This window comes from Paralichthys olivaceus, chromosome 22 (genome assembly GCF_024713975.1).
Source record: "Paralichthys olivaceus isolate ysfri-2021 chromosome 22, ASM2471397v2, whole genome shotgun sequence".
NCBI classification, from domain to species: Eukaryota; Metazoa; Chordata; class Actinopteri; order Pleuronectiformes; family Paralichthyidae; genus Paralichthys; species Paralichthys olivaceus.
Window position 1 is genome coordinate 7,103,411 of NC_091114.1, and position 24,917 is coordinate 7,128,327.

Here is a 24,917-nt window from a genome sequence, read left to right on the forward strand (position 1 = left end):
CACGCAGTACTGTTGTCCACCAAGATTATCAGGCTGTTCAGAATCCCAGTTTCTAAACTCCGGCTCTCCTTCACCATAGAAGCTGCTGTTATTTAGGGACCATCTCCAGCTGCTTACCAAATCATCATGGAGACCAATCCAAGCCTGGCCTGTTCAAAAAGATGCACATTTTACAGAACAGCTGCAATGAGAGAAATCCTTACAAATGCTGAACTCATTCACTACTTAATCACATTACACATTATAGTCTTTTACAACTGCCTGAGGCAAATTCCAGTATTGAGAACTTGCCTGCGTAGCTCGATGTTGTTAAGTTAACAGCGCTGATGTCCGCTGTGTTTTCTATGGTGGCCAGGTCTGTGTGGACCTGTCTGCAGAAGCTCTGAGCTTCAGTCCAGTTCAGTGCCACGTTCACAAAGTGGTACTGGTGTGTCTGGGCAGAAGTAATACTGAACAGTGCTCCTAAAACAGAGTCACAAAAGCAAATTCAGTTACTCCATTTTATTTTTAATTACGACAACTTTAAGTTCTTTTACAGTCAATATGAAGAGGCATCAGGATCAACAGGAGGATTCAGCGTCATCATTTTGATGTTTTACAAACAGTAAACATCAACTTTTCAAGGAAAGAACAATTTACTTATACTATTCATATACTAAGAAGCCTTGTGATTAATTTACACCTGTCAGAAGTTGTCATTTATTTAGTCAAATATTAAACTTTTGAAATATTCCTAACTTGTCTCCATTCCACACAGTGATTCCAACCAACAAAAAAATACCTTTATTCAGCACTGCATGAAGACTGCTATAGTTTTAACACTGAAACAAAGAGGCACCCACCTGTGAGCAAAAAGATGATCGGCTCATAATCCATGAGTTAAACCTTGGGAGAGAAAAATGTATTTTTTTTAACTTTTAACTTCTAGCTGCTCAAAAGTTTCGCACTTCAAACATCCCAGAGTACTAAACGTTGCGCAGCATGCCTGGCTACTATGTGTTGTCAGTAAAGTTTATCACTGAGCAGCTGTTGTGGGTGTTGAACATTCTTACTGGTGGGAGTGCAGGTAAAAGGGAAGAGGTTTAGAAGGAGGCCTGTTCAACGAGTTCTATCTGATCTTCAACAGGTTTGACGACATGACTTCAGCAATGACTCCAGGACACTTTTTTTTTTTTCTATAATCTATTTGCCCTGTTTGCATTGATTGTGAAAACGGAAACATTTGTATAAAAAAAAAAAATCATGAATCAGTAATTAAATACAAACTTGACAAAATATTAAAAGAATATAAATACCACAAACAACGTTAAACAGAATATAAACAGTTTGACCAGGATTGCTTATACATATATATACATATATATAAGCAATCCTAGTATTGCACAATTATGGAAGTTACAGCTGAGCACTCGGATTTCAGTCCCAGAATTTGAAGCATGTGGTAGAGCATAAGTGAGCAAACACACAGTGCACTAGTTTCTCACACTGCAAGTACAGAAGTGGAGTGTAACAATGCTATTTGTACAGTAATTCACAGTTGGCTTTCTTGCTTAGTGTTTTATGTGCCTGATGCCTTTCTTCTGTCATAATGAAATATTTATGTAGAAAGTTTTAACATTACATTACAAATATATTTGTGTTATATGTACATGTTGAGAAAAAATCTTCTGCACAGTTGTCGGATGATGATGTGGTTGAATGCACTTATTGTAAATCGCTTTAGATAGAAGCGTCAGCTAAATGATATGTAATATTTAATGTAACACAATATAAATGGGGGGGTCCAATCATGCCTGGACATTCTGTGCAAAAACAGTGGCACCGCCTGCTGTAATTTAATTTAATTCCAGCAGGGGCTGCTCACAGTCATATTTATAAAGTGGCCTACTTACAATATTCCCAATGATACCAGAGGAAATATAAGAAGAAAGCCAATTATGTCCCACATTAAATGTCTCTGTTAGGCTACAAACATAAATATTACAAATCAGTGTTATTGTAGGCACACAGAAGTGTGTAAAAGATGTGTCACAGAGTTCTATAATGAAAAGGACACAAAGTAGAACTGAATATTGGCAAAATCACATAATTCAAGTTAATTATCTGATACTTTTCACAAATATATCCTGGAAAGCAATTTGCACATAGAAGTGTATCATGTAATAATGATTCAAATGTGACACATTAGGCTCCAATCAAATGGCAATTGAGTGTAACACACACACACACACACACACACACACACACACACACACACACACACACACACACACACACACACACACACACACACACACACACACACACACACACACACCTTGCTCATCCTGTTTGCGCCTTTGCAAAATGATGCCTTCACGGCTCAAGGAAAAAAAAAACACACAATTACCTGAGATGACAGAAAACGTCTAATATTAGAATACTGAATATTGTATTGGATGAGTACTTTGACTATTTTTGCCCGTGACACATCCATCACAATAATCTACCAGCACACCAGGGCCATGGATGAGACTAAAAGAATAGTTTTTATGATAGTTTGCTTTGTGATTTTGACAGGATTTCTGCTTTATTGGACACTTGTTTCTATTTATGCCAATTAAAACTCATTGTAAATACATCCTGATATTGTTTTACTGTATATTTTTAACCATACGAAACTTAGTTTAAATGATCATTAAAAGAAAAATTCTGTCACCACAGTGTAAAAAAGACAGTGTTCTTGTTGTTGGTTTTCTTTCCACATGTTCCTCAACAAGGATAAATCAGGTGATCGTTACCTGCGGGTACAGTTTCGGTGCTCCTAAGTAGGACTCTCCGCTGAGCTCCTGAACGCACCACGACAACTCCAGAGGAGGAGAGGAAGAAGAGGAGGAGGTGGAGGGAGGCAGACCGAGGGGAAGCATGAAGAACATCCCCGGTATCTGAGCTGACAGACGGGGAGAGCATCTCGTCCTCTTTCGCTCGTTCAGGGGCCGACTGGAGGCGGCGGGAGGCTGCGGACAGGATGGAGGAGAAGAATCCGTTTCTTTGCGGGGTGGTGGAAGGTAAGAGCGGCCGACTGAATGACTGACCTCCAGCTACATCACGTGCTTTGCTCTCTTCTTTCTCCTCACCTCGGAGAGTTGATTTCGAACAGACCACCGTTTGACCTACATTTGCAACCCGATGTTTTGTCACCGACTGCAAGGGGGGGGGGGAATCTGTGAATGGAGCCTGACGTAGGTGGAGGATGTAAAGGTCCTGATGAGATGATGTGGTGGGGATCAGTCAGCCGTGAAGTGGAGAGCAGGCGGTGAAAAGCCTTCAGTCATGTCTGGTTCAAAGGCTGCAGCCTGAGGGGAGGAAGGACCACGATGAAGAACATGATGAGGATGAGGATGGTGATAAAGATAGTGATGATGAGGAGAAGGATAATGACCATAAAGGTGGAAATGGTGATGAAGAAGATGAAGATTTTGATGACAACCTAAAGGTGGTGATGGTGATGAGAATGATAACAACCATCAAGGTAAATGTGGTGATGAAGATGATGATTGTGACTGCATACGTTTTGGGGGATGACATGACAGCAACAATGATGATTGTGGAAACAGCTACTGAGGATGTGAGTACGAAGGCTGTAATTAAAGATGATGAAACAATGAAAGGAAAGAATGAGGGAGAAGAAGAAGGAGATGAGAGAAGAAGAGGAATATAAGTGAAGTGTTTTAACATAAGAGGGTGGGCATGAAGAAAAGGAGAATAATGAGATATCAAATGTCAAGTTAATAGATTCGTGCTGTCAAGACAAAACCCCATAATATCCTAATCCTAAATCCTAAATCAATGAAAAGCAGCAAACTATCACAATTTAGAAGGTGGAACTGAACGTTTGGCATTTTTGTTCTTTTTAATGACTTAAATGATGATTGATTATTAAAATAAATTCACTATGGTCACTATGACCCACCTACAGTACACACACACACACACACACACTTCAAATTCAAAAAGACATGGTGGGAGAAGGACCGTTGGGATGCTCCCATTTCTAAGAGTGCAGCTGGAGATGAATTATATCTCACACAGAGGTCACGTGACCCAGTTAGCTCTGCAGGAGCTCTCGTTGCTTTATACACTCATACATACACAGTTGTGAAGCTACAATGTCGGCCAACGGCACCACGTAGCTGATAGATGTGCAGTAAAGGCTGCAGAGGTTTTATTCATGTCCATGGTGCATCCTCAGTGAAAATGAATTAATCTGTCTGAACAGGAATCGTAACATTTGCAGCAAAGATCACATTAATAGTTTAAATCGGATTCCAGGCTTACACACACGACAGCATGTGAGTGTGCACATAGAACTCTAGAAGCAGGTCCCCCATGTGACTTTGTAGAACTAGTCAGTGCTGTACAGCTTCACTCACTGCATCAGTAATGTGTCACTTTTATGTTTTAACTCCAGGATTCTACGGGAGGCCTTGGTCTATGGATCAGAGGAAAGTTCTCTTCCAGTGGTAAGTGTGTCAGCATGCACTTTCATCAGCTGTTAATTAACCTGGGTGGGTTCGGTGTGTGATCACAGGTAGGGCATAGGCTCAGGAGCCACTGATCTGACATCTCGGGGCTAAACCCAGAGTCACATGTTTATTCCAGCCGCAGGCAGCCCAGAGAGAGATCACTGACACAGAATGACACCGTAGCAAAGGGCAGACTCATCCTTCGTTCTGAGGCTCAGCCATGGAGGACAGGAGGATAATAAATGAGATATTGCTTTTAGCCTCGCAGCTGCAAGGCTGGTACAGTCGTTACAAACCTTTGGTCCAGATTGGAGAATGAAATCGACTAGAACTGATTCAGTAGATCACATACCTCCACCAAATGCCTGATTTGTGTACAAGCTCTCAATAACCTGCGTGATACTGAATTTTCAATTTTTTGATGTTCAGTATCTTTAAGTTTGTCCAATAATAACAGACAAACACAGGTATTCAGTAATTCCTCCAACGTGTAATGCTTCGGGTTAAAAAGACTCGAACCATCACCAAACATATATGAAACTCTGAAAAACTCTCCTGTCTTCATCCTTAATAATGAATGGCTTAACGGTAACAGTTTTCTGGTTTTCCGTCCATCAGTCTGTTTTTACCACTCTCATGAACATGATATCTCAAGGGAATCTCTTCAAATTTGCCACAAACTGAACTGAGTATTTTGGTGGTCAAAGGCTAAATGTCAAGGTCACAGAGAACTCAAATTCTTGTCAGCGTGGTTTATATTAGGAAGTAGAATGGTACTCAGTAGAGCGCTTACCTCCTCCAAGGCCCCATTGCCTCTTAATGTGCCTGATAGTTTTCATCAAGATCAATGAATCTTTCCCTGAGAGAACAATGCAAATGTTGAAAAACGTGATATCTCACATTAAAATGAACACTTTTTTTCTGATCCAGATCTGCACCAAACTGTTATCCAATCTTTTTTAACCCAAACCACATTCTTCCACCGAGTTTCATGGTAAACCAATCAGCTGCTTTTGTGTAATCTTGCATACAAATCAACTAACAAACAGACAGACAGGCGGTGAAGACATAACCACCTCGGCAGGTAAAGAAGACACGTCATCCATCATGTCAGCCACAAACGTCCACACGGACTCAAGGATGACCTGAGTAGATATTGGGAGAGTGTCAAAGGTCAAAAGTCAAGCCAAATCAAACCATTGAAACTTTTCAGACAAATGTCTAATTAGATCAAATAATAATGTGATGACATTTCATAACCAAAAGGTCAAAGGTCATTATGACATCATATGAAAAAGTACTTTTCTGGTCCATGCTCAACAACACATTCATATTTCCTGCATCTGGTTGGTGGAGGTATGCAAGGCAGTTACTCTAGTCTTACTGTCATTGATACAGTATATAGAGGATTATTGGTCTCTTAACCTTGACTGAGGTAAGTCTACTGAGCTTCAAGCTCTTTATATCCTTTATATAGCAACAACATTGTTCTTTCCATGAAGCGACCTTCACACCAGGGAGCTGCAGGGAGTCTCCACCCATTCAGTGCTTGACTCTTTCTTCTGCAGATCACAACAACAAAAACAACGTCTAATGTAAACCAGATAAAATCAACACTCGAGATGATCAAATGAGCTACAAGAATCAGCAATAATCCAATGTAAAGGAAACAGGGTCATGAGCCGAGTCTCCTTTTGACTCAACAACACAAAGGCAGCTCCTCACTGAGCCCGCAGCAGCATTTTACATTAACAGTTCATCATCAGCTCACAAAGAAAGAATCAGCATGAATCAGCTCTCAGGCATATCCATTACACAAAGGATTATTTCAAAGGGCCATTTAAAGCATCTGCAGGCATTTACATTGAGTCGTGTGTATACGTCTTATTTATAAGAGAACCAGTTCTGATACACTGATCTATGAGATATATTATGAGTGGAACCTGATAAATCTCTAGTGGGAGCTGTGACACACTTTTATAGTTCAACAGCCAATAGACACAGCCGACTGTATCCCCAGAGATTTGTTGTTCCCTCTGCCTTCTGCTTTCCTCTGCTCTTAAATATACAGAGTCAACAATTACACTGCAGCATTTCTTCTTCAATTATAAGGATTTGATTAGATTCGGTACAATAAGATAAGATAAGATAAGATATAAGATATGATATATGGATATAGTTTCATTTTCAAATATTTGTAATAAAAACATATAATCTGATCAACTATGATAGAGACGCCAACATGTCCATAAACATGTTTTCTTTTTTAGTTACATGACGTTGTCTATCGCTACAGATGCAGCTACACTGTTGCACAGACCATCGCTGTTTTAAGAAGATGCTGTGAGGATGAATGTGACTTCCAAACTTTGTTAGTGTGGCAGCAGCTGAGCGTGTGGGCTCCAGGTTTATTTTTAGATTCGCTTTTTTAGACTCGAGTGTGGGGTGCCGGCAAAATTCACCGAGTGTTGCATAAGTTCGGCAAAGCAGGGCTGTGGATGTGGCTACAGGACAGTTGGTGTGTGTGTGTGTGTGTGTGTGTGTGTGTGTGTGTGTGTGTGTGTGTGTGTGTGTGTGTGTGTGTGTGTGTGTGTGTTTGAGAGAGGTGAGTTGCTGCTTTGTGGAGGCGACTTATGTACCATCTGTCCAGGAAATGAGGCACAGAGAGAGAAAGGGAGAGAACACAGTCCTCCCACAAATGACTCGAAAGACAAGAACTGGTCCATGTCCAGATAGAGAGAGAGAGAGAGTCATGTTTTTATACTGTGTGTATGTATGCATGTGTGTGAGAATGCACGCTTATGTTGATGTTGTTTCACTCCTAGTACTAGGCTCTATTTATAATTCAGGAGGTCATTTCCTGTAACTGAGGTGGCCATGGAGCGCTGCGATCGATAAACTGGATCTATTTTCATGCTGTTTGTTGTTTTCCTGTTTTTGTCCCTCCTCCTCTTCTTCTCCTCGCCTCATTCATTCATTCTCCACTCTTTTCTGTCTCTCCAGGAGTCCCAACCTGGCAACAAATACAGAGATATTAATTATATTTACAAAGTGTTCATAGAATGAAATTTAGAATAATAAGGCAATTTTAGAGGAGAGTATAAATAAAAACTAAACAAAATGTGAGCTGCAAAGTAGAAATAATGACAAATGTGTGAATTAGAATAATAATAAACTGAAATAAATTATTGAAAATAGGTTTGATCTGAATGGAGAAATGATTTAGTAAGAGATAGCACATTGTCTAAGACTGACACTTTTCCTAATGCTGTTGTCGTTGTCCACCAGGATGCAACACTGGGGGCTGAACACCTACCTGTATGGTCCGAAAGATGACCTTAAACACAGACTGTTGTGGAGAGAAGTCTACTCCCCTGAGGAGGAGGGTAAGGACACACCATTAACTCATCCGTCAGTCTGTGTAATACTAAAATCAATGGGGTACCTCAGTACTACAGTAGTAATTGGTTATAACCAGAACTGTGGTGGGACATTTTGTTTCCATCAAGGTGATAATACACTGTCTCAAATATGATGTAGCCCTGGAATTACTTAAAATGGTTTCTTTATACATTTACAGTGTATTAAATCAGGCAAAAAGTTGAGTTTTTCTACTAAACTCCCCTCACATCATTTTCTATCACTTTAAATAGAAGCCTATATTTCTCTTTTATTTCGTCCCGTGTTTCTTATTTTGTCTCACTTTAAATTTAAAATTCAAGATCTTTTTTCTCTCCTCTCAGGTCAGTTGCGTACTCTCATAGTGGAGGCCGAGTCGAGAGGCCTGAGGTTCGTTTACGCCCTCTCTCCTGGTCAGGACATCGTCTTTTCTTCTTCCTGTGACATGACACTGCTCAAACGCAAGTTGAGACAGGTACCTGTATATAAAGCATGCAAGAAGATACAATACAACTGAAATGTAATTGTTGCATGGTTTGACCTATAACCTCTGTTCCTTAAATATCTAATTTATAACCCCATCTCTCTCTAGGTATCAGACCTGGGTTGCCAGGCCTTTGCCATTCTGTTTGATGACATCGATCACTCCATGTGTCAGGCTGACAGCGAGGCCTTCTCTTCATTCGCCAATGCTCAGGTCAATGTAACCAATGAGATGTATCGGTTCCTGGGGGAACCACCCGTCTTCCTCTTTTGCCCAACGGGTAGGACTGGACGTTGAGATGTGTGCTCTACAGAATGTAAAAAATCTGTTCATTAATCTCAGTGAATCAACATGACTCTCTCTGTCTCTTCCTGTAGAATACTGTGGTTCTCTGTGTTCTCCCAGTGTATCTAAGTCTCCCTACCTGCAGACTGTTGGAGAGGACCTACTGCCCAACATAACAGTGATATGGACAGGTGAGAAACAAATACAAAGCTGTATTCCTGCAGACACACAGCGGGATCTTTAAGTATTGTAGTATTGTTTTGATTTATGATTTTTTTTAACCTCATTAGTTGACCTGCAATTTGGTTCACACAAATCCACATACAACCTCCTCAGACTGAAAAACGGCAGTAGAATCGCACGTCAAAATTAGAGCAGAATGACAATATGTCATGTTGCACATTTAGTGACCTAGCCTGCAAACTTTTAAACTCCCTGGGCATTGCCTTCTTGGTGAATTGTAGATTTTGGATCTGCAACCTTTTTGCAACATTTCTTTCCAACTTTCTGAGAAGGAAATTTAATTGGGAAATTACTTACAGGCTGTTGACTCCCTCAGACTTGTGTGTTTCTCTGAATTTTTTCCTTCTTCTTGCCAACAGGAAGTAAGGTTATTTCTAGGAAACTGTCAGTAGACTGCCTGGCAGAGGTGGAGTCTGTCCTGCAGCGTCCCCCGCTCATCTGGGACAACCTACATGCAAATGACTACGACTCCAGACGTCTCTTCCTGGGGCCTTTCAAGGGTCGGGAGACCCGGTTGAGGAGCCACCTAAGGGGCCTGTTGCTGAACCCGAACTGCGAGTTTGAGGCCAACTATATCCCACTGCATACGCTGGGGAGCTGGTACAGAGCTGGGGAAGAGGAGAGGAAAGGTGAGGGGAGTATGAGACAGGAAATGTCTTCTTGCCGTTAATGATTGACTATTGTCTCTGCCAGACAACAGTCATGGACATTTAGTCTCATTGCTTCAGCAGACACGTCTAATAAGCCTGTGTTGCTGGGCAACAAACACAATTTTATCCAGCAGAAAATAAAATTACTCTAATATTACTTAATTACTATATTGTCTTCCTCCACCTGTTGTCCTGGACAAAGACACTCTGTGCTTTTAACTAAAGTTTCACAGAAAATATAAAAATATTCCCCAAACACTGAATTGCACCAGTTTCATTTATCTTCATGTTCTCTAAAAAAGTGACAGAACTTGTTTAAGAACATCCCTATTATTTGAAGTATGGTCCGATTCAGACCTCTGTAATGGTGGAGCTGCAACAGCCCTTGCATCACCTTAATTTGACATTAGGTTCATATTCATTGTACTTAATATACAGTACACTGACATTTAAAAAAACAAAACAAGCCAGTGCAAGAAGGAGTGAACAAGGGAGTTGGATGGGAACTTGCAGGAGAGAAATCATTGTGGCGTGCAAAATTTCTCTGAGGACTAAGTGGAGGGAGAGACAGTGATAGAGAGTAATTGCATTGTGTGATGAAGGAAGAGATGAGAAGAGAGAAGGGTCCCTCTGTGAAGGAGAAACAAGGTGCAGGCTTTAAGGAAAAATAAATGAAGGGCAGGTTGTATGTGTCTGTATGTATCTAATAAATATCAAATTAAGTAGGTATGGGTACGTCTGCCCACCTGATTGATGATGTAAGTGGTTTTCTGTATTGTGCACTGTATGAATGTAATGTAGTATCATCTAATATAATGACACCATGTTCATGCTCTAGATGAAGAGTGTGAGTATTGTCCTGATAGAGCTCTGTCTGCTGCACTACATGATTGGATGTTGGAACTCAACCAGCCACTGCAAGCAGGTAACAGAATATGATTTTGTGTCTGTGTTGAACACTTCAGCTGCATGTTAGCTTTCATGATTTTTTAAATGGATAATTGAAACAAACAGTCTATTGACCACAGTGTTGAATTAATGCACTCTGTTTTAAAAAAAAATCATGATAGGTCGTCAGTGCTCACGATCAGATCAGCGTTCCTCTACTCCAACGTTTCGCTGCAAAACTCCTGACAGATCTGAAGGCCCCTCTGGATTGAGAGGTACCTCTGCTGTGGCCAAACTCCCCGTCTTCCCCCTGAACTCCGGCTCACCGCCAACATCACCCACTAAGGTTAAGGGGGAGGGGGATAGGGAGGGGCAAGACGCGGAGAAGCAGAGAGCAAACCAGACTTGTCAACCCAATCACCAGCCTCCAGGATCCAGACCTGGTGCACCCTCAGGGGGAAGCCGAGGACAGAAGGCCCAGGGAAGGGGGCTCTGTGTTGGGAAGGGCCTGCTAAGTGAATCCGAGGTGCGGCTGCTGGTTGGTCTTCACTATCTCCCCCACGAACATGGACCATCTGCCCAGAAACTGCTACAGGATCTGACCTGGCTTAAATCAAACTGTCACCTGGTCAGCTCTAACGGCAAAAAGGCCCCTCAGAAGGTTGGTGTGTCTTCAGTGAGGAATTCTTCTTTCGATATGAACTTGAACTGTTTATAATATTACCTTAACCTCGGCATCAGTCGATAAGAAAGTTAAGGTGTGTGTGACCATGTGATAATTCATTTGAGTCCTTTTTGTACATACATGTCCTCAGGTTGACGAGTGGCGTGGTCGGGCCTCTAGGTTCCTGTCTCTGTGTGAAGACATCGCTCAGCTCCACTGCAGCGTGGTGGGCGGGGCCAACAGGGCTGTGCTCTACGACCTTTACCCTTATGTGTGGGATCTGAGGAACACGGCCCTGGTGGCAAAGGCCTTCATATGCTGGCTAGGTAGGGAACATCCAGGAATACAGAATAATAGCTTTGTCTCAACTGAATGCTGTGTTGTGGTATAGTACAGTTTAGTATAGTGTAGAGGTGAGGTATGTTACAGTGCAGTATAGCATAGTGTAGTTTACTCCATTGTAGTATAGTGAAGTGTAGCATAGTATAGTCTGTAGTGTATAATATAATATTGTATAGTGTAGAAGTCAAGTTTCAGTAAAGTATAGTAGGATAGTATAGTATAATAAAGCTAACCAGTATTACTCTACTATACAACTATACTTTACTATGAGTATACAATAATAAAGTATATTATATATAATGTATTTTGTATGTATTGTCAGAAGAGGGAGGAGGTCATAATTGAAAATTGATGTGTAGATTAGTGTGCTGTTGTTGTCTCCTCTTAATGACTGTCTGTTGCCTTGCACTCCACCCCACCCACTCCCTCTCCTCACTTAGATGGGCGAGTGTTGAGTGACAGCTCCACCCTGGGCTCCTGGAGAAACTGCTTCCACTGTGAGTAGTTGTGACCTTTAAACTCGTTGTATGTCTGTCTGTGCCTGAAATAACTAACCACAGGTAGCCTCTGCTGCACAAGTCATTCTTACCTAAAGTAAATCCTACCTGACAAATTACCACCCAACACCTCATGTCATTAGGAGGACTAAACTGCCAGTTATGCTTCAAATGATGACAGCAGCAGCATATAAGAAACTGAAAAAGAAGTTAATTCCAGCATTTCCACATCTCTCGAGGAGCTGAGATGCTGTAAACCATGGAGGTTTTATTCTTCCATGAATATTTCAACGAGTGCGATCATTTTCCAACTCTGCTGATAACTATCCTGGCATTTTACTGCCCTAACCACATGATGTTACCCCCCTGACATTCAGTTCTTGCCTGTGGCAGGGTGTGGGGAGACCAATGGGGCGGACCTACTGGGAGTGGAGTCAGAGCCGTGGGCGTTCAAAGGGGGCGTGTCTGGGGAGGTACAGGTAGGACGCATGTTTGTATAATGTCCTTTTAAATGGATTTGGTCACTCCCTCCTGTTTTAATCTGTATACATAGTTTTTTTTGCTGCCTAAAGTATATGTTTTTGTGTGGTGTGTAGATGCTTCTCCCAATAGGAAGCTGCAGTGAACTTTTCAGTCATCCTCCTCCTCTCTTCCCTACCTCTCGTCTCTATAACGTCAGGCCCTACCACAGCAAGGACAAGGTGTGTAGTCACACCTACACCCATCATTATTTCACACCCATATATATATGGATATTCTGTTCATATTTATCTTTACGTTACGGAGCTCGTTTATTACATCTGTCCTTATTCCACCAGTTTTAAATCCCCAACCTGAAACAGTTTAATGTACAATGCTATCATATACCATTTGGGTTGTTTTCTTTCTAATGTTGCAAAAGCTACAGCTTCTTCTGTATTTTTCCATCTTGTTTAACATCCTGAGCTTGCATTGTCAAGCAGATGGTAAATGCCATGTGTCGATCTACTACTACAAATGTTTTGTATTTCATTACTGCTTATTCTGACTATGACCTTACTCGGGGTTTAGTAATCAGAAATTGCTGTTTATACAGTGTGTGTCTTTTTCAGACTATTGTTTTAATCAGGTTAATGTTGGAATAATGACGACCATGTAAACACAGTCACTGATTTAGTTATATGAAACTGATTCAGTCAGTCACTCACTCACTCACAGGTGGGGAAACAGAAATATCTTAAACTGACTGTGTGTGTGTGTGTGTGTGTGTGTGTGTGTGTGTGTGTGTGTGTGTGTGCACGCAGGTGGAGTTGTATCGGATGGTCCGGCAGCTTCACCTGAGGACTCAGGGTGGCCCAGAGTCTAGTTGTGCTCACCCAGATGTCATAGGAGACAGGTATGTGTTTGTAAGAGAAGAGAGGAGGCATTTCCACTACAGGCATTAATCACATTGGACTATAGTCACATATTTTCAAGCCAGAGCCGAAGTTATGTTTTTTTGTTTGTCTATTCACCTGTACCGCTCTCGTGAACGCAATATCTCAGGAATAATGTGAGGTCATTTTAACTGATCAGATTTTGGTGGTCAATGGTGAAGGCCACTCTGACCTTGCAACACAGAGTTTCCGCTATAACTTAAAATTTCATAGGCTTATGAGAAAGAGCACAGCCATGAATTCATTACCTATTATTAACTATTATTGTTAAATATTGTCTGACAAACATGGATTTAAACTGCAACTTGTTTGGCAGAGACATAGTAACTAAAACACACTGTATCAATTTTTAAATTCATGTCTCTTCATTTCCACAGATGTCTTGGACCTTGCCTGGCACTTTGCCCCGAGTACAGCTTCATCCTGGAGGATGAGCTGGGTGTGTGTGGCTGCGTGTTGGGTATCCAAGATGTCCGCTCCTTTGCTAAGCGCTGCCAAGCCAGCTGGATGCCTGCCATGAGGGACAAATACCCACATAAAGGAGGCAACACACACCCCAACGCGCAGGTGAATACGAGGAGACGTTCAAATAACATTCTTTAGAGCACACCAGTCTGACCATTTTACAGAAACACACCTGTAAAGTTATGCACACAAATGTTTCTATATCAGTATCTGCAGTCACACCATCTGATCACTCTGTGAGAGATTAATAACGCACTGAGAGATAGATGGCATACATAGGTAAACAAAGCAAAACACACACGTAGACATGGATAAGAACAAAGGAAAGCATCTTGGTTACCACTGCAGTATAGATCACAAACCCTGCCTCCTCCATGTTAGTGGATAGGACATGGACCAAACTCACATGTCAAAGTACACGTGAAAGAATTTTTCTCTCTGTCATTTTAGGCAGCTCTTATCACACTGACACATCTTCAAGTGCTCATCATAAACAGGGTGAAACATGATTGACAGCTGAGACTGACTCACAATTGGTTGAGGGTGTGTATCGGTGGTACTTCGCTACCGTGGCCCCATCCTCCATTTCTGGATAGTGAGAGGAAAAGAAAACGTGTCATCCATCTTTATATACAGTCTATATATTTGTTATGGTTATTATAATTTTTCCTCGTTGCAATATGAACTTTTTTCCTAATTACACACTTGTGAATATTCAGCACCTTATGCGCTGTGATGTGCGCCAAGTCTCTTAGTTGAAAGTTGTGCTGGTGAGAGTGTAGCTGTTGCTCATCGTGACAAACGGTCCAGGGATCTCAGGCAAAGAGACAAACAGAACTGGTGGTGAGCAACAGAAACAGTCACTCCCAGACATCTGTGGAGGATTTATCTGCCCGCTCAGTGAGCACACTGACACTCCCACTTAGGATGACTGTTGTTCACACTGCAGATGTAGCTGTATTGACTGTTCATCAAAGTTGAACTGGTCAGACAGAGTGAGTGATTATTGGAATAACATCTGTTCCTACTCTATATAATCTATGTAAATACTAAGTGTTTTGTAACTCATTTATACAGTTGCCTTAATATATATTTTAATGCCTGAAAACTCTAGGAAACAATAATCACCAGCTTCTACAACAGGAAGTACATGAGACACAGAGGCCAGGGTCTACAAAATAAAAGCTGATGCATACTTAAATACTGTATACTTAAAACTAATATTGAGAAAGTGTCACATATGGCTCATTATGTTCATCTAGTGGCAGCTATAGGAAACTGCAACAACATAACAATGTCAGTTCAGATAGTTTCCACAAACCTCAGACAAACTTTCCATTTGGAAAATGTTCACCACCCACCAATCATTAAAACTGGAAAAGACAAAGATAACTTACAGGATCTTCATGGATCATTCAACACGGTAGAAACGTCCATGAGTCTGTGCTCTCCTCTAGGACCTGATCCAGCTGATGGAGGAAGACCAGGGCGAGTACCCAGACTCGCTCCTCTATCATTTCCCTTCCCAGCTGCGCCTGGACGCCCTGCCTGAGCTGGTGGACATCAGCGTCAGCCGCACGCTGCTCACTGCCCTGCTCACTGCCCTCAAGGCAAACGGTAAATACAGAGCAGTGAGGAGCTGTGTGCAAGCGTGTGTGTGTGTTTGTTAATTATTTTCTTTAAACATGGTAATGTGATACTAAAAGTGCCATTAACCCTCTTACTGACAAGGCTAAACAGATGAGCAGAAATGGAATTGAGGGGTGAAGCAGTTTCAAATAACATCTATAATCTCTTTTTAACTTTATGAACACAGATATTTGTTATGTATTTGTATAAGTAGTTTGAGATGAAGACAAACATTTTTCTGTGTGTATGTGTAGGTTCTCAGGGTGTGTTCTGTGAAGTGCAACCGACGGACCGTCAGAGGCTGGAGTTCTTGACCAAACTGGGCTTCCTGGAGATCCTCAGAGGAGAAGCCAGGAGCCGAGAGGGAGTGGTGCTGGGGAGGCTGCTCTGAACATGCACACTAAAACACACAAGGTCACACACACATACACAACAACACACACACAAGAAGGCACTTGCAACCAGATGCAGTTACAGACACGAAAGAAGTTTTCATTTAGTTTTCTTCATCAAGAGAGAAAACCTTTCTGGGATGGTGCTGGATTTCTTAGATTCTGAGTGGCAGTAATGAGGATGAACCCACATATTTCTGAGGGATTTACAAAATATGAAATAAGCCTTGAATGTAAACCTTCAGCAGATCTGTGCTAATCTGTCTGGGATTCTTCCCCTGGCTGAGGATTGTGAGGTGTGGTCTAGTTTGATATGAGAGCAGTGAGCTGGAACACAGCAGCAACAAAGTTCTGTTGTGAGGGACAAGAGTCATTCAATCATATTAATCTTTTGTTTAATGACTATAAACAATATGGCTGTTTGATCACAGTGAATCCACAGAGTTTGTCTGCAGTCCTCCTTGGCTCTTTGGAGCATTTTAGCCAATTGTTTTGTTTTTCTGGGCTCTTTTTTTCCAGGGCTCTCATTAATGTTGTTTTCATTCCCAGCAGACGTATGTGAGAAAAAAGCTTGGATGTGGCATCGATGATCTACCCTGCTGAAGTGTCCTTCAGCAAGGAGCTAAATCCTTACAAGCCTCAGAGCTACTGTTTGGTTAAGATGTTGCATTAATGAGGCAAGAAAAAGAGTTTCGCAAGCTCACAGTGATCTTGACCTCTGACGACCAAATTGTAATCACTTCATCTGTGTGTCCAAGTAAATGTTTATGCCATATTTTGAAGGGACAGTGTGTAGAATTTTGTGATATCTATTGTAGAAATTGCATGTTGCAGCTGAACACCCCTCACCTCACCCTCTCCTTCCAAAAATGAAAAAGAAACTGTGTGTTTGGTTTGTCCAGTCTGGACTAATGTCAAAAACATGGCGGCCTCCATAGTGAGGGTTCCCTCGATGTAAATATAAAGTATTTGAATATGAAGGGCCTTTTCTGGGGTAAAGAAAACTACAATTCATAAAATTTTGATGAAACACACTAGTGAAAACATCATGAGAATGATTCTACATTTAATTTCTGCCAATAGTTCCCTTTCACCTAAATCTTACACACTGGACCTTTAATAAACTCCCTCGAGACGTTCTTAAGATAGAATGTTCACAAAAATGGGACGGACAACGTGAAAACATAATGCCTCCGTCCACTGGGTGTCACCAGCGTTGAGGCATAAGAAGCATATAAAAAGAAACCATGTTGTTTTATGAGGAGGTATCTGCCAGACTTCTTTTTAAGCATTAGACATGTTCTGGTGATTAGAGAAAGGGGGAGAGTGACAGAGAATTGGGACTGAATGGGAAATAGACATAGTCTTCCTGGGTGATTTATGCCAAGTTAATCATTTCTCAAAATGATTAACTTTTTTTCTTTAAGCCAACATAAGATAATTATCTCCTGAAGACGACTGCAGTTGAGCTGCTGTGGTCCACTTATAAAAGATATTTCTTTCCTTAAAAGTTAATTTTCATGCTCCTATCCTGTCAGTTGAATAGTCTGCAGACTCCAGACCAGACCCGTGCACAACTTCACGGTTTACACTTGCTTAGTTTGGATTAATGTTTACATGCATGATAAATAAAACAGTGTGGCTTTTCACAAAGTGGAATTACATGCACTGATACTGGCACAGACATCATTTCAATGGAATGATCTGACGTGGCAATATTAATGAATATGTTTTGGTCATAGCTGTAAAGTTTTAGGAGAAAAAAAATTGCATGCACGCTAGAACTCATCAGAAAACCCCCATAAATAATGATCAGATTTCTGTGCATGAAAATTATCATTCAGACACAACTATCTAAAGTTTACACTCGGTTCTGTTGGCTATAATAATAGATACCTCTCCCTTATTCAACACCATTTACACTTTACACAGATACATTTACTGTGTGTATGTATTACTATGTATGAGGTGGGTCTGTGTGTGTCAAATATACAAACACATCTTTCTGCCTTTATTCCAAACTATAATACACACACACACACACACACACACACACACAAAAGAAGCACAACAGCACTCACAATCAGATTCTCAACTGAAAGTTGTAGAACTACGAATGTTCATTTTTTTGTAAAGACAGCTTAAAAAAGACTAAACTACTTTTTGTGCAAGTATTTATACTTCTACTTTTGATTTCTCTTCTTTTTTTATTATTACGCTCGATCAATCAGACTGAAAAGGCACTTTTGTACGTCTCCTCTCATCAACCTCATCACCATCATCCGTGAGTCTAGTCCCAGAACTGTAAATTATGTAAACAACTACAACAAAAAAAGTCTTAAAGCACTGAGATAGAAATGCATGATTTAAAGAAACCTTTTAGAAAATACGTCATAGTTTGTTGCAGAGGGTAGTACACCACACGAGGTATCGTCTACTTTCAAAATGTCTGTGAATGTGGGCATGTGTGTGTTTGGAAACAGGTTTGGTAATGGGCAATATATGTAATTTTACACAGGCAATATGAAGCACTGTGAGAAAAAATCTAATTAAAGCAGGACCTAAACACTTCACTTTTTGTGTCGTAATAATAATAAAAATGATAATAATAAGTTACCTTCAAACTCCTGGCTTAAGCGGCCGACCACTCACATGACCCGTCGTCTACATGTTCTCATTGTCTCACTGTCTGCCTGCACTGATTTACATGAACAGTTTGTTTTACAGTGAGTTCCAGTAGAGTGCTATTTAGTATGTCTATGCAGAATAATGAAGGTTCAAAATAATTACTGTAGATTTCATTGTGTTTTTATTGATAACAGTGAAACTGTCATTTTAACAGTGAATTACTTTAATGATCTGACTTGTTGATTTCATGCCGAATTAAAAGAGGTTTTCTTTCCCCTTTAACTGGCTTGTTGTTGTTTTTTCCTAGTGAATACAATGCTGAAAAAAGACAATGTAATAACTCAGGTGGCAAAAACATGAACAAACATGGTTGAAAACATTTAATTGAAATTGTTTATGTTTGAATACAGAGGCAACAACTTTAAAATACTTCATAAACATTGTATTCCTGTCACTGTACTGCCACCATGTGGACAAACAGTAGAGTGAGGGAATCCTTATAGACTTTTGTTAATAGACACAATTTAAATGACTTTTATATTTGTATTTAGTGCTAATGATGATATTTAGATTTAGTGCTAATGATGATATATAGATTTAGTTCAAATGATATGATATCATATTGCATTTAGTTCTGATGATGTGCCAGACAAGAAATCAGGAACTCAGATGCTGTGAGGTTTCACATCAGTTCTGGATCGTGTCATGAAATTAAAACAGCTTTCATTTTTGTGGGGCGGCATTTTCTCCTTTCCTTTCAAAAAGGTCTGATGTTTCCTACGCTAAAAAAGATAAGTTAGGAAGCATTGAAGCTTCTTTCTTTCCTTATCATTTCGAGAATTTGAACAACTCTTATTATGGCGGCCGCTGTAACACTTCCGGTTAATTTCACTCAGTAAGGAAGGTTTCCTGAGTAAATTATCTTTTTGAAAAGCAGCCGTTATGTCGCTATCACTCCGTGTAAATGTTGTAAATCATTACTTACATGTTAGGTTTAGGTTTGCTTGTGTGGGTGCGTTCTCACACTCCACTACAGTGCTGTCTCTTTCTAGGGTGTTCCTGGCTATCCACTGGCGCCGGCGAGAGTACAGGTTGTGTTCAGGAGCCTTGACTTGATCAATTGGGATGCTGTATGCTGCTAAACTGCCAGTCAGCAGCAACATCAATGTAGCTGTTAGAGTAGCTGCCCAACTGCATGCTGGGAGACCCACCTAGGCAGGGAGAGAGAGGTCTTTTTTGGTTACTGGAGGATACAAGCATTTATATACAATTTATTCCAACTGGACCTCACGGTCAAAAGTGCAGCAGACGTTCAGCTCAGAGAAGATCACCCACATATAGTTGAACTGAATGGTTGACATTGTTCTGAAAATTGCTTTTCTACTGAGTATACAAAACCCAATAAAAACTTAAGCTATAACTGAAAACATCCCAGTGGAAGCTTTGTGTGTGAAGTGTGTGTACTTACAGTTCCCAGCAGGTTTCCCAGAGCGATGTCAGCATATGCAGAGAGGAAGGCTGCAGGCAGAAGAGAATTCATTTACATTAAATATATTCCCCACACACTCATCTGTTTATTTCTTCTGGTTGCTGATGTACATACAGAGGCACAATGGCCATGGACCTCCAACTGCAATTTCAGCTGTGTTTATGTATGTGTGGGTGGGTGGGTGGGTGTGTATAAACATATACTTCTGTCAAATTGTCCGGAGACAAGAGTGAAAGCAGAGACAGGAAAAATGACAACATGACAGAGTTATTGAACCCATCTCAGATTGTCATTTTTTATTTTTAAATTCAAACATTCATTCATTCACTCATTCACTAAACATGGGGGGAATTGTTTTATAAATGTTACGATCAGTTCAAAATCAAAATATATGATCTAGAAGCGCATCAGACCATCTGAAGTAGTTTGCCTTATGATCCAGAAGAGGGCACTCACTGTTGAGCTATGACATCAGGTAAGGTGTGAAAACAGCAAAAAAGAAGCTTCAAGACAAAAGGATGAACATATTTAAAAAGATGAGGCCTGAGCACACCTCCAACATGTACCCTATTATTGTCCATTATTATCCATTGATTTTGATGCATTTGTTCCATTAAATTAAAATCAACATTAACTCACCTAAACCAGATAATTAAAATAAGACCTGAAATGTACGATCACAACATTTGAAGTACGGTAAAGAAAACTGGGGTTAATGTAAGGTCAGCAACACTGATGTTAAGTGCTTGAAACAATATACAGTATAATAGCAACTGTGTGTGGGTATGTTTGTGTAGGTTTTTTTTGGTCACCGCTGGCAACGGCGAAGACGTGGGTCCTCCAGCTGAAGGTGAAGAAGAGTCCTCCAACTGCCATGCAGCCCAGAGCTCCATTAAATCCCGACAGACCCGAGTACAGAAAATCATGACTCACCGCCATGGATAAACCTGCCAAACACACACATCATAATCATGTCCTGCTGAATCTGCAGTACTAGAATCATCCATACGGTGGTGGTAGACACATACTGTAGTACAGTTTCCTTTAGTGCTGCATTTCATTTGTTTCTAGCCTAATAAGGACATTTCTTGTTTTTCTTTGTCTGGCACCATTTTACCATAGGAAAGATGCAAATATCTGGTCCAACATCAAAACAAATCATCTTTCTGTTACTTCCAGGTCCTTGGCGTTCTGATTAACAGTGTTTACAGAAAACATTGTACAGTTGCTAAGTTTTCTACTTTCTTTTATTTAGGATTTTTTCCAGTTTGGAATATATGTGTGTGTGTTCATACAGCAGTCACATTATCATGGCAAGTGGCACTAGACCCTTCACTTCCCCAGTGAAATAAATGATGTTACATTCGAATAACATAATCTCAATAACAGTACTACTGCGGTAGGTGGACTAACACGGTCAGTGCCTCCTTAAACCACCAACACAACACCACACAGTGATGCTGAAGACTGCACAGGAGCCATAATGACCCACATAAATCTCTGCAAGGCCTGAGGCACTGACCCTTTCTCTGCTGGCCTTTAACAGCAGCTGCACTATGTCCCAGACCATAACCATTAAGTCTCAACTACATCAGGAAGAGAATGCTTCAGTTCAGCTGAAAATGCCAACAAACGTCATTCAAACTCAAAAATCGGAATGGTTAAATATATAACGGGAATGATTAATACAGTGCAGACCTCAGCCACATCTGGACCGGCACCAAAGGTCTTGATAAGCTCTTGGACGTACTTCAAAAACTATTAGAGATATGTCAAAGGACATTGAGACCTTACTGAATCCCCATCATCTCAGCTACAGATTGGTAGCAGTTGTAGGTTTCTATCCCTAATTTGTACCATATAGTGGCAGAGAATATAAACATCGAAAACATATTTTCATACAGGGGTATATATTTAAGTCATAATATACGGGATTTCATTGATACAAACCTTCTAAATGTGCTTTTTTTTAAATCCTTCTCATTATACCATGAGAGAAAATTCCTGGATCTACCTCTTTATCGCAATCTCCATAAAAATGTCATAACTTGGTAAAAAGTTGGGATTGAGACAAGATTACAGCCAAAAATTGGGTCATTAATGTGTCCATCAAGGTAACATTTACTAAAACTGCTGTTGGCATATTTCAATGTGGATGTCCTCCCTGAAACTGCAACAAAAACCAAACATTTCAAAAAGACTGGAAGCAGTGCAGGGTTGCAGTTGCACAACTTGTACTGAATACACTGGTAACCTTTTGTAGCTTCATTCAGCAATGGTGCTTAGTAATAATCTTTAAACATATGCAGCACACAAAGCCACAGGGGACAAACTAGCATGTGTGTGTGTGTCTAACCAGAGGCCATGCACCATGTTGCCACACCTAGGTTAAAAATCTATTCCCACTGTTCATCTGAGAGAAGAATTAGATTTTAAACCTGCTTACTGATTGTTTCATTGATATATGTCGTACTTATGTTTGTGGGAGCCAGAACATTGCAGCAAAAAGGTTATATTTTTACCTTCTTGAGTGAGAGTTTCATAAAAAATTACTGAACACTGCCTGACTGCAGAGAACAGTGACCTCCCCTTGCTCTGGCTATACACTGTATTATTTACATGCAGGCAGCTGAATGTGCTAATGGGTGCATGGAAAGGATTGTCATTTACTCCCTGTGCATTCTCATTTTCTCTTTGGTGACTACCATAAAATGTTGTGTTAGAATTTTGGGGATGCTTTCACACTGTCCATTGCTGCAGCTGCTCCACCCTGTATTTCCCACTGCAGGATTTTCCACAGGGTTCATCTGCATTAGCTGTAAATTCTGGAAGCTCTTCTGCAGTTACCTGATCCTCGGGCTGTGCTGTGATTGATTTCCTTATTACCAGACATTGTGGGCTGCAGTTTAGCAGTCTGGTCCTGAAGCAGACTGACCACACCCCAATGCTGCCTCCTCCCTCTGTGTGTCTGCTGGGCTACTCTGCCATCCACTGTCTTTTTATTTTTCCCTCTTTCACAGCTACCCACTCCTGCAGTTGGTCTTTAAACACTCAGGCTCCCACTACACTCGTCTTTTCTATTCCTAATTCCACACTTGATTATCTTCCTCGCAGCTTTGTTTCTCCCTCACAGCACTTCGCTCGTTCCATTCCTTGCTTCCCCTCTTCTTCATCACTCCCCCTCTGGTTTCCTTGTTACTTCCTCACATAAAAATGTCACTGAAGGCTGAATGTAGTTTAGGAGGGAGACCCAAAAGAATACTAAAATGTTTATTTCACTGTTTTTTCTACTCTGTGTTTGTGTCTCACTCCCAGTATGATCTAGTCTATGCTAATAGAATGAGTCAGAGAGCTCTTATGATGTCAAACTGAATCTCTCCTCTCCTCGCCCATCACACCAAAATGACTGGCTGCAGACTAAATGGAGGAAACTGAAATGAACTGTGCGTAATATAGTTTCTTGTGGTTTTAGTGTAATGGTTGTCCTGCTTCTCTGTGTGTGTGGGTGTATTTACAGCAACATCTCTTTTGCTATCAGCCTTATTTCAGATATCGTATTAGTCTATTTCTTTGAACACTTAAATGGTTTTAATCACATGTGCTAACAATTCTATGTTGGTATTTTATCCTTCTATATTTACATAGTTTATATTTACATCAAGGGGGTCCTCTCTATGGAGGCCACCATGTTTTTTACATTAGTCCAGACTGGACAAACTAAACGCCTTTTGAGTTTTTATGACAACTGAAGGCTACCAAAGGTTCTTTCTGATGTTTGGAAGCAGAGGGTGAGGTGAGGCACCCCCCTGCAACATGCAATTTCTACAATAGATATCACTAAATTCTACACACTGTACCTTTAAGTACAGCTACAAGTTACAGTAACGTCATCAATTTTCACAGCATGTCTAAAATGTATGTACAACTTCACTGAATCCACAGAGATGGTTTTAGAGCAGATAACTAAAGCCAGTAAAATACTATAGACTTAATTAATGAATAACAGTTGACTGACCCAAGTGACCAACTCGTCACTAAATTAAAAAATTAAATAGTTTTGTTTAATAATTTACAATTAATTCTCAGTCGTGCCAAAGACTGTAATCATTAGCTCTTCTTTAGGCCTGTTATCTAACACCAAGAGGTCTGACTTAAAAATACTAAATTCTTTTTATTTATTAAAAGTACGTTTTATGACAGTGCCATGTTGTGCAGGTCATTCATTTATACTAAAACACCTTTCAGCTCGTGTTATACTCGAAAAGCCTTTTTTTATGAGGAGTTTCACATCATACACACCATAAATACAGATATAGCTACATAAATGACTCAGAGTTTAACAGTGAAACCCAGCTGACTTCTCAGACTGTCTTACTTTCTCTCATCTCACTCTAAAGTGTTTCTACAGTTATTCTCCTATAACATGTACGAAGCAGAGGGAGGAGGCTCTGGCCTACATACAGCCTGCGATCCCCCTCCTACAGAAACCCCTTATGGGACTACGTTTACATCACAAAGGTATGATTGGCAGCTCTAAATATGGCCTCACACTTCTTAGTCCAACCCATGCCGCTTTATCTCTCCTTCATTCCTGTTCCTTCTCACAAACAAAGTATGCCTTACGGTGATGAAGCCGACAAACCACCTACAGAGAGCTACAGAGGTTCCCCCTGCTGTTTGACAGGGATACACACACCACACATCTGCTGTACCCTTGTTTTTCTGTCACGCACCTCCGGGAGGAATTAGACGGTAAAAACTACGATGATACTTGAGTCGAATGCTCATGTTTAAGGAAAACAATGATGCCAATATCGATCTTGGTGATGGAGTAAGATAGTCATGGTAAACAGTGAACAGTTATGCTGATGCTAATACTCGAGTGAAAACTCAGCTGACGTTTTAATGTTCGAGGCTGATTTGTTTTTAAGGCTCGTAAATA

The 24,917-nt window shown here is 40.6% G+C and overlaps 2 protein-coding genes and 1 long non-coding RNA gene across 8 annotated transcripts in view; 1 reads left to right on the forward strand and 2 right to left on the reverse strand.

Annotated features, from left to right (window-relative positions):
• Positions 1-2,764: 2,764 nt before the first annotated feature.
• Positions 2,765-18,768, forward strand: LOC109634891 (protein O-GlcNAcase). Of its 2 annotated transcripts, none has more exons than XM_020095694.2 (17): positions 2,765-3,047; positions 4,451-4,502; positions 7,794-7,891; positions 8,249-8,379; positions 8,497-8,668; positions 8,766-8,864; positions 9,276-9,545; positions 10,405-10,491; positions 10,637-11,115; positions 11,270-11,444; positions 11,901-11,957; positions 12,351-12,436; positions 12,554-12,658; positions 13,241-13,332; positions 13,750-13,939; positions 15,295-15,454; positions 15,721-18,768. In XM_020095694.2, exons 1-17 carry the CDS (start codon positions 3,008-3,010, stop codon positions 15,855-15,857), a joined length of 2,430 nt encoding a protein of 809 aa, XP_019951253.2. In that variant the 5' UTR covers positions 2,765-3,007; the 3' UTR covers positions 15,858-18,768. The 2 variants fall into 2 exon arrangements, with proteins under 2 accessions (XP_019951253.2, XP_069374840.1); XM_069518739.1 differs by lacking the exon at positions 2,765-3,047 and adding an exon at positions 3,214-3,511.
• Positions 13,745-15,375, reverse strand: LOC138406445 (uncharacterized). Its single transcript, XR_011239900.1, has 4 exons — positions 15,235-15,375; positions 14,560-14,651; positions 14,369-14,425; positions 13,745-13,883 (listed from the first exon to the last, which is right to left on the reverse strand). It is a non-coding gene; the product is annotated as an uncharacterized lncRNA (long non-coding RNA).
• LOC109634895 (urea transporter 2) overlaps positions 18,645-24,917 on the reverse strand; it is a 28,522-nt gene continuing 22,249 nt past the window's right edge. For all 5 annotated transcript variants that reach the window (XM_020095701.2, XM_069518745.1, XM_069518746.1 and 2 more), the window contains 4 exons: positions 20,788-20,922; positions 19,955-20,004; positions 19,472-19,697; positions 18,645-18,804 (listed from right to left, as the gene is read on the reverse strand). In XM_020095701.2, the coding sequence (XP_019951260.2) occupies positions 18,710-18,804; positions 19,472-19,697; positions 19,955-20,004; positions 20,788-20,922 (506 nt within the window). In that variant the 3' untranslated portion in view covers positions 18,645-18,709. The remainder of the gene's footprint in view (positions 18,805-19,471; positions 19,698-19,954; positions 20,005-20,787; positions 20,923-24,917) is intronic.

What these genes read in the sequence shown, in the direction of transcription:
- LOC109634891 (XM_020095694.2), top strand. Translation starts at nt 3,008, where the DNA reads ATGGAGGAGAAGAATCCGTTTCTTTGCGGGGTGGTGGAAG. An exon ending in TGGGGAAGAGGAGAGGAAAG is followed by an intron (nt 9,546 to 10,404) that starts GTGAGGGGAGTA and finishes TTCATGCTCTAG; the next exon opens with ATGAAGAGTGTGAGTATTGT. An exon ending in CACTGCCCTCAAGGCAAACG is followed by an intron (nt 15,455 to 15,720) that starts GTAAATACAGAG and finishes GTGTATGTGTAG; the next exon opens with GTTCTCAGGGTGTGTTCTGT.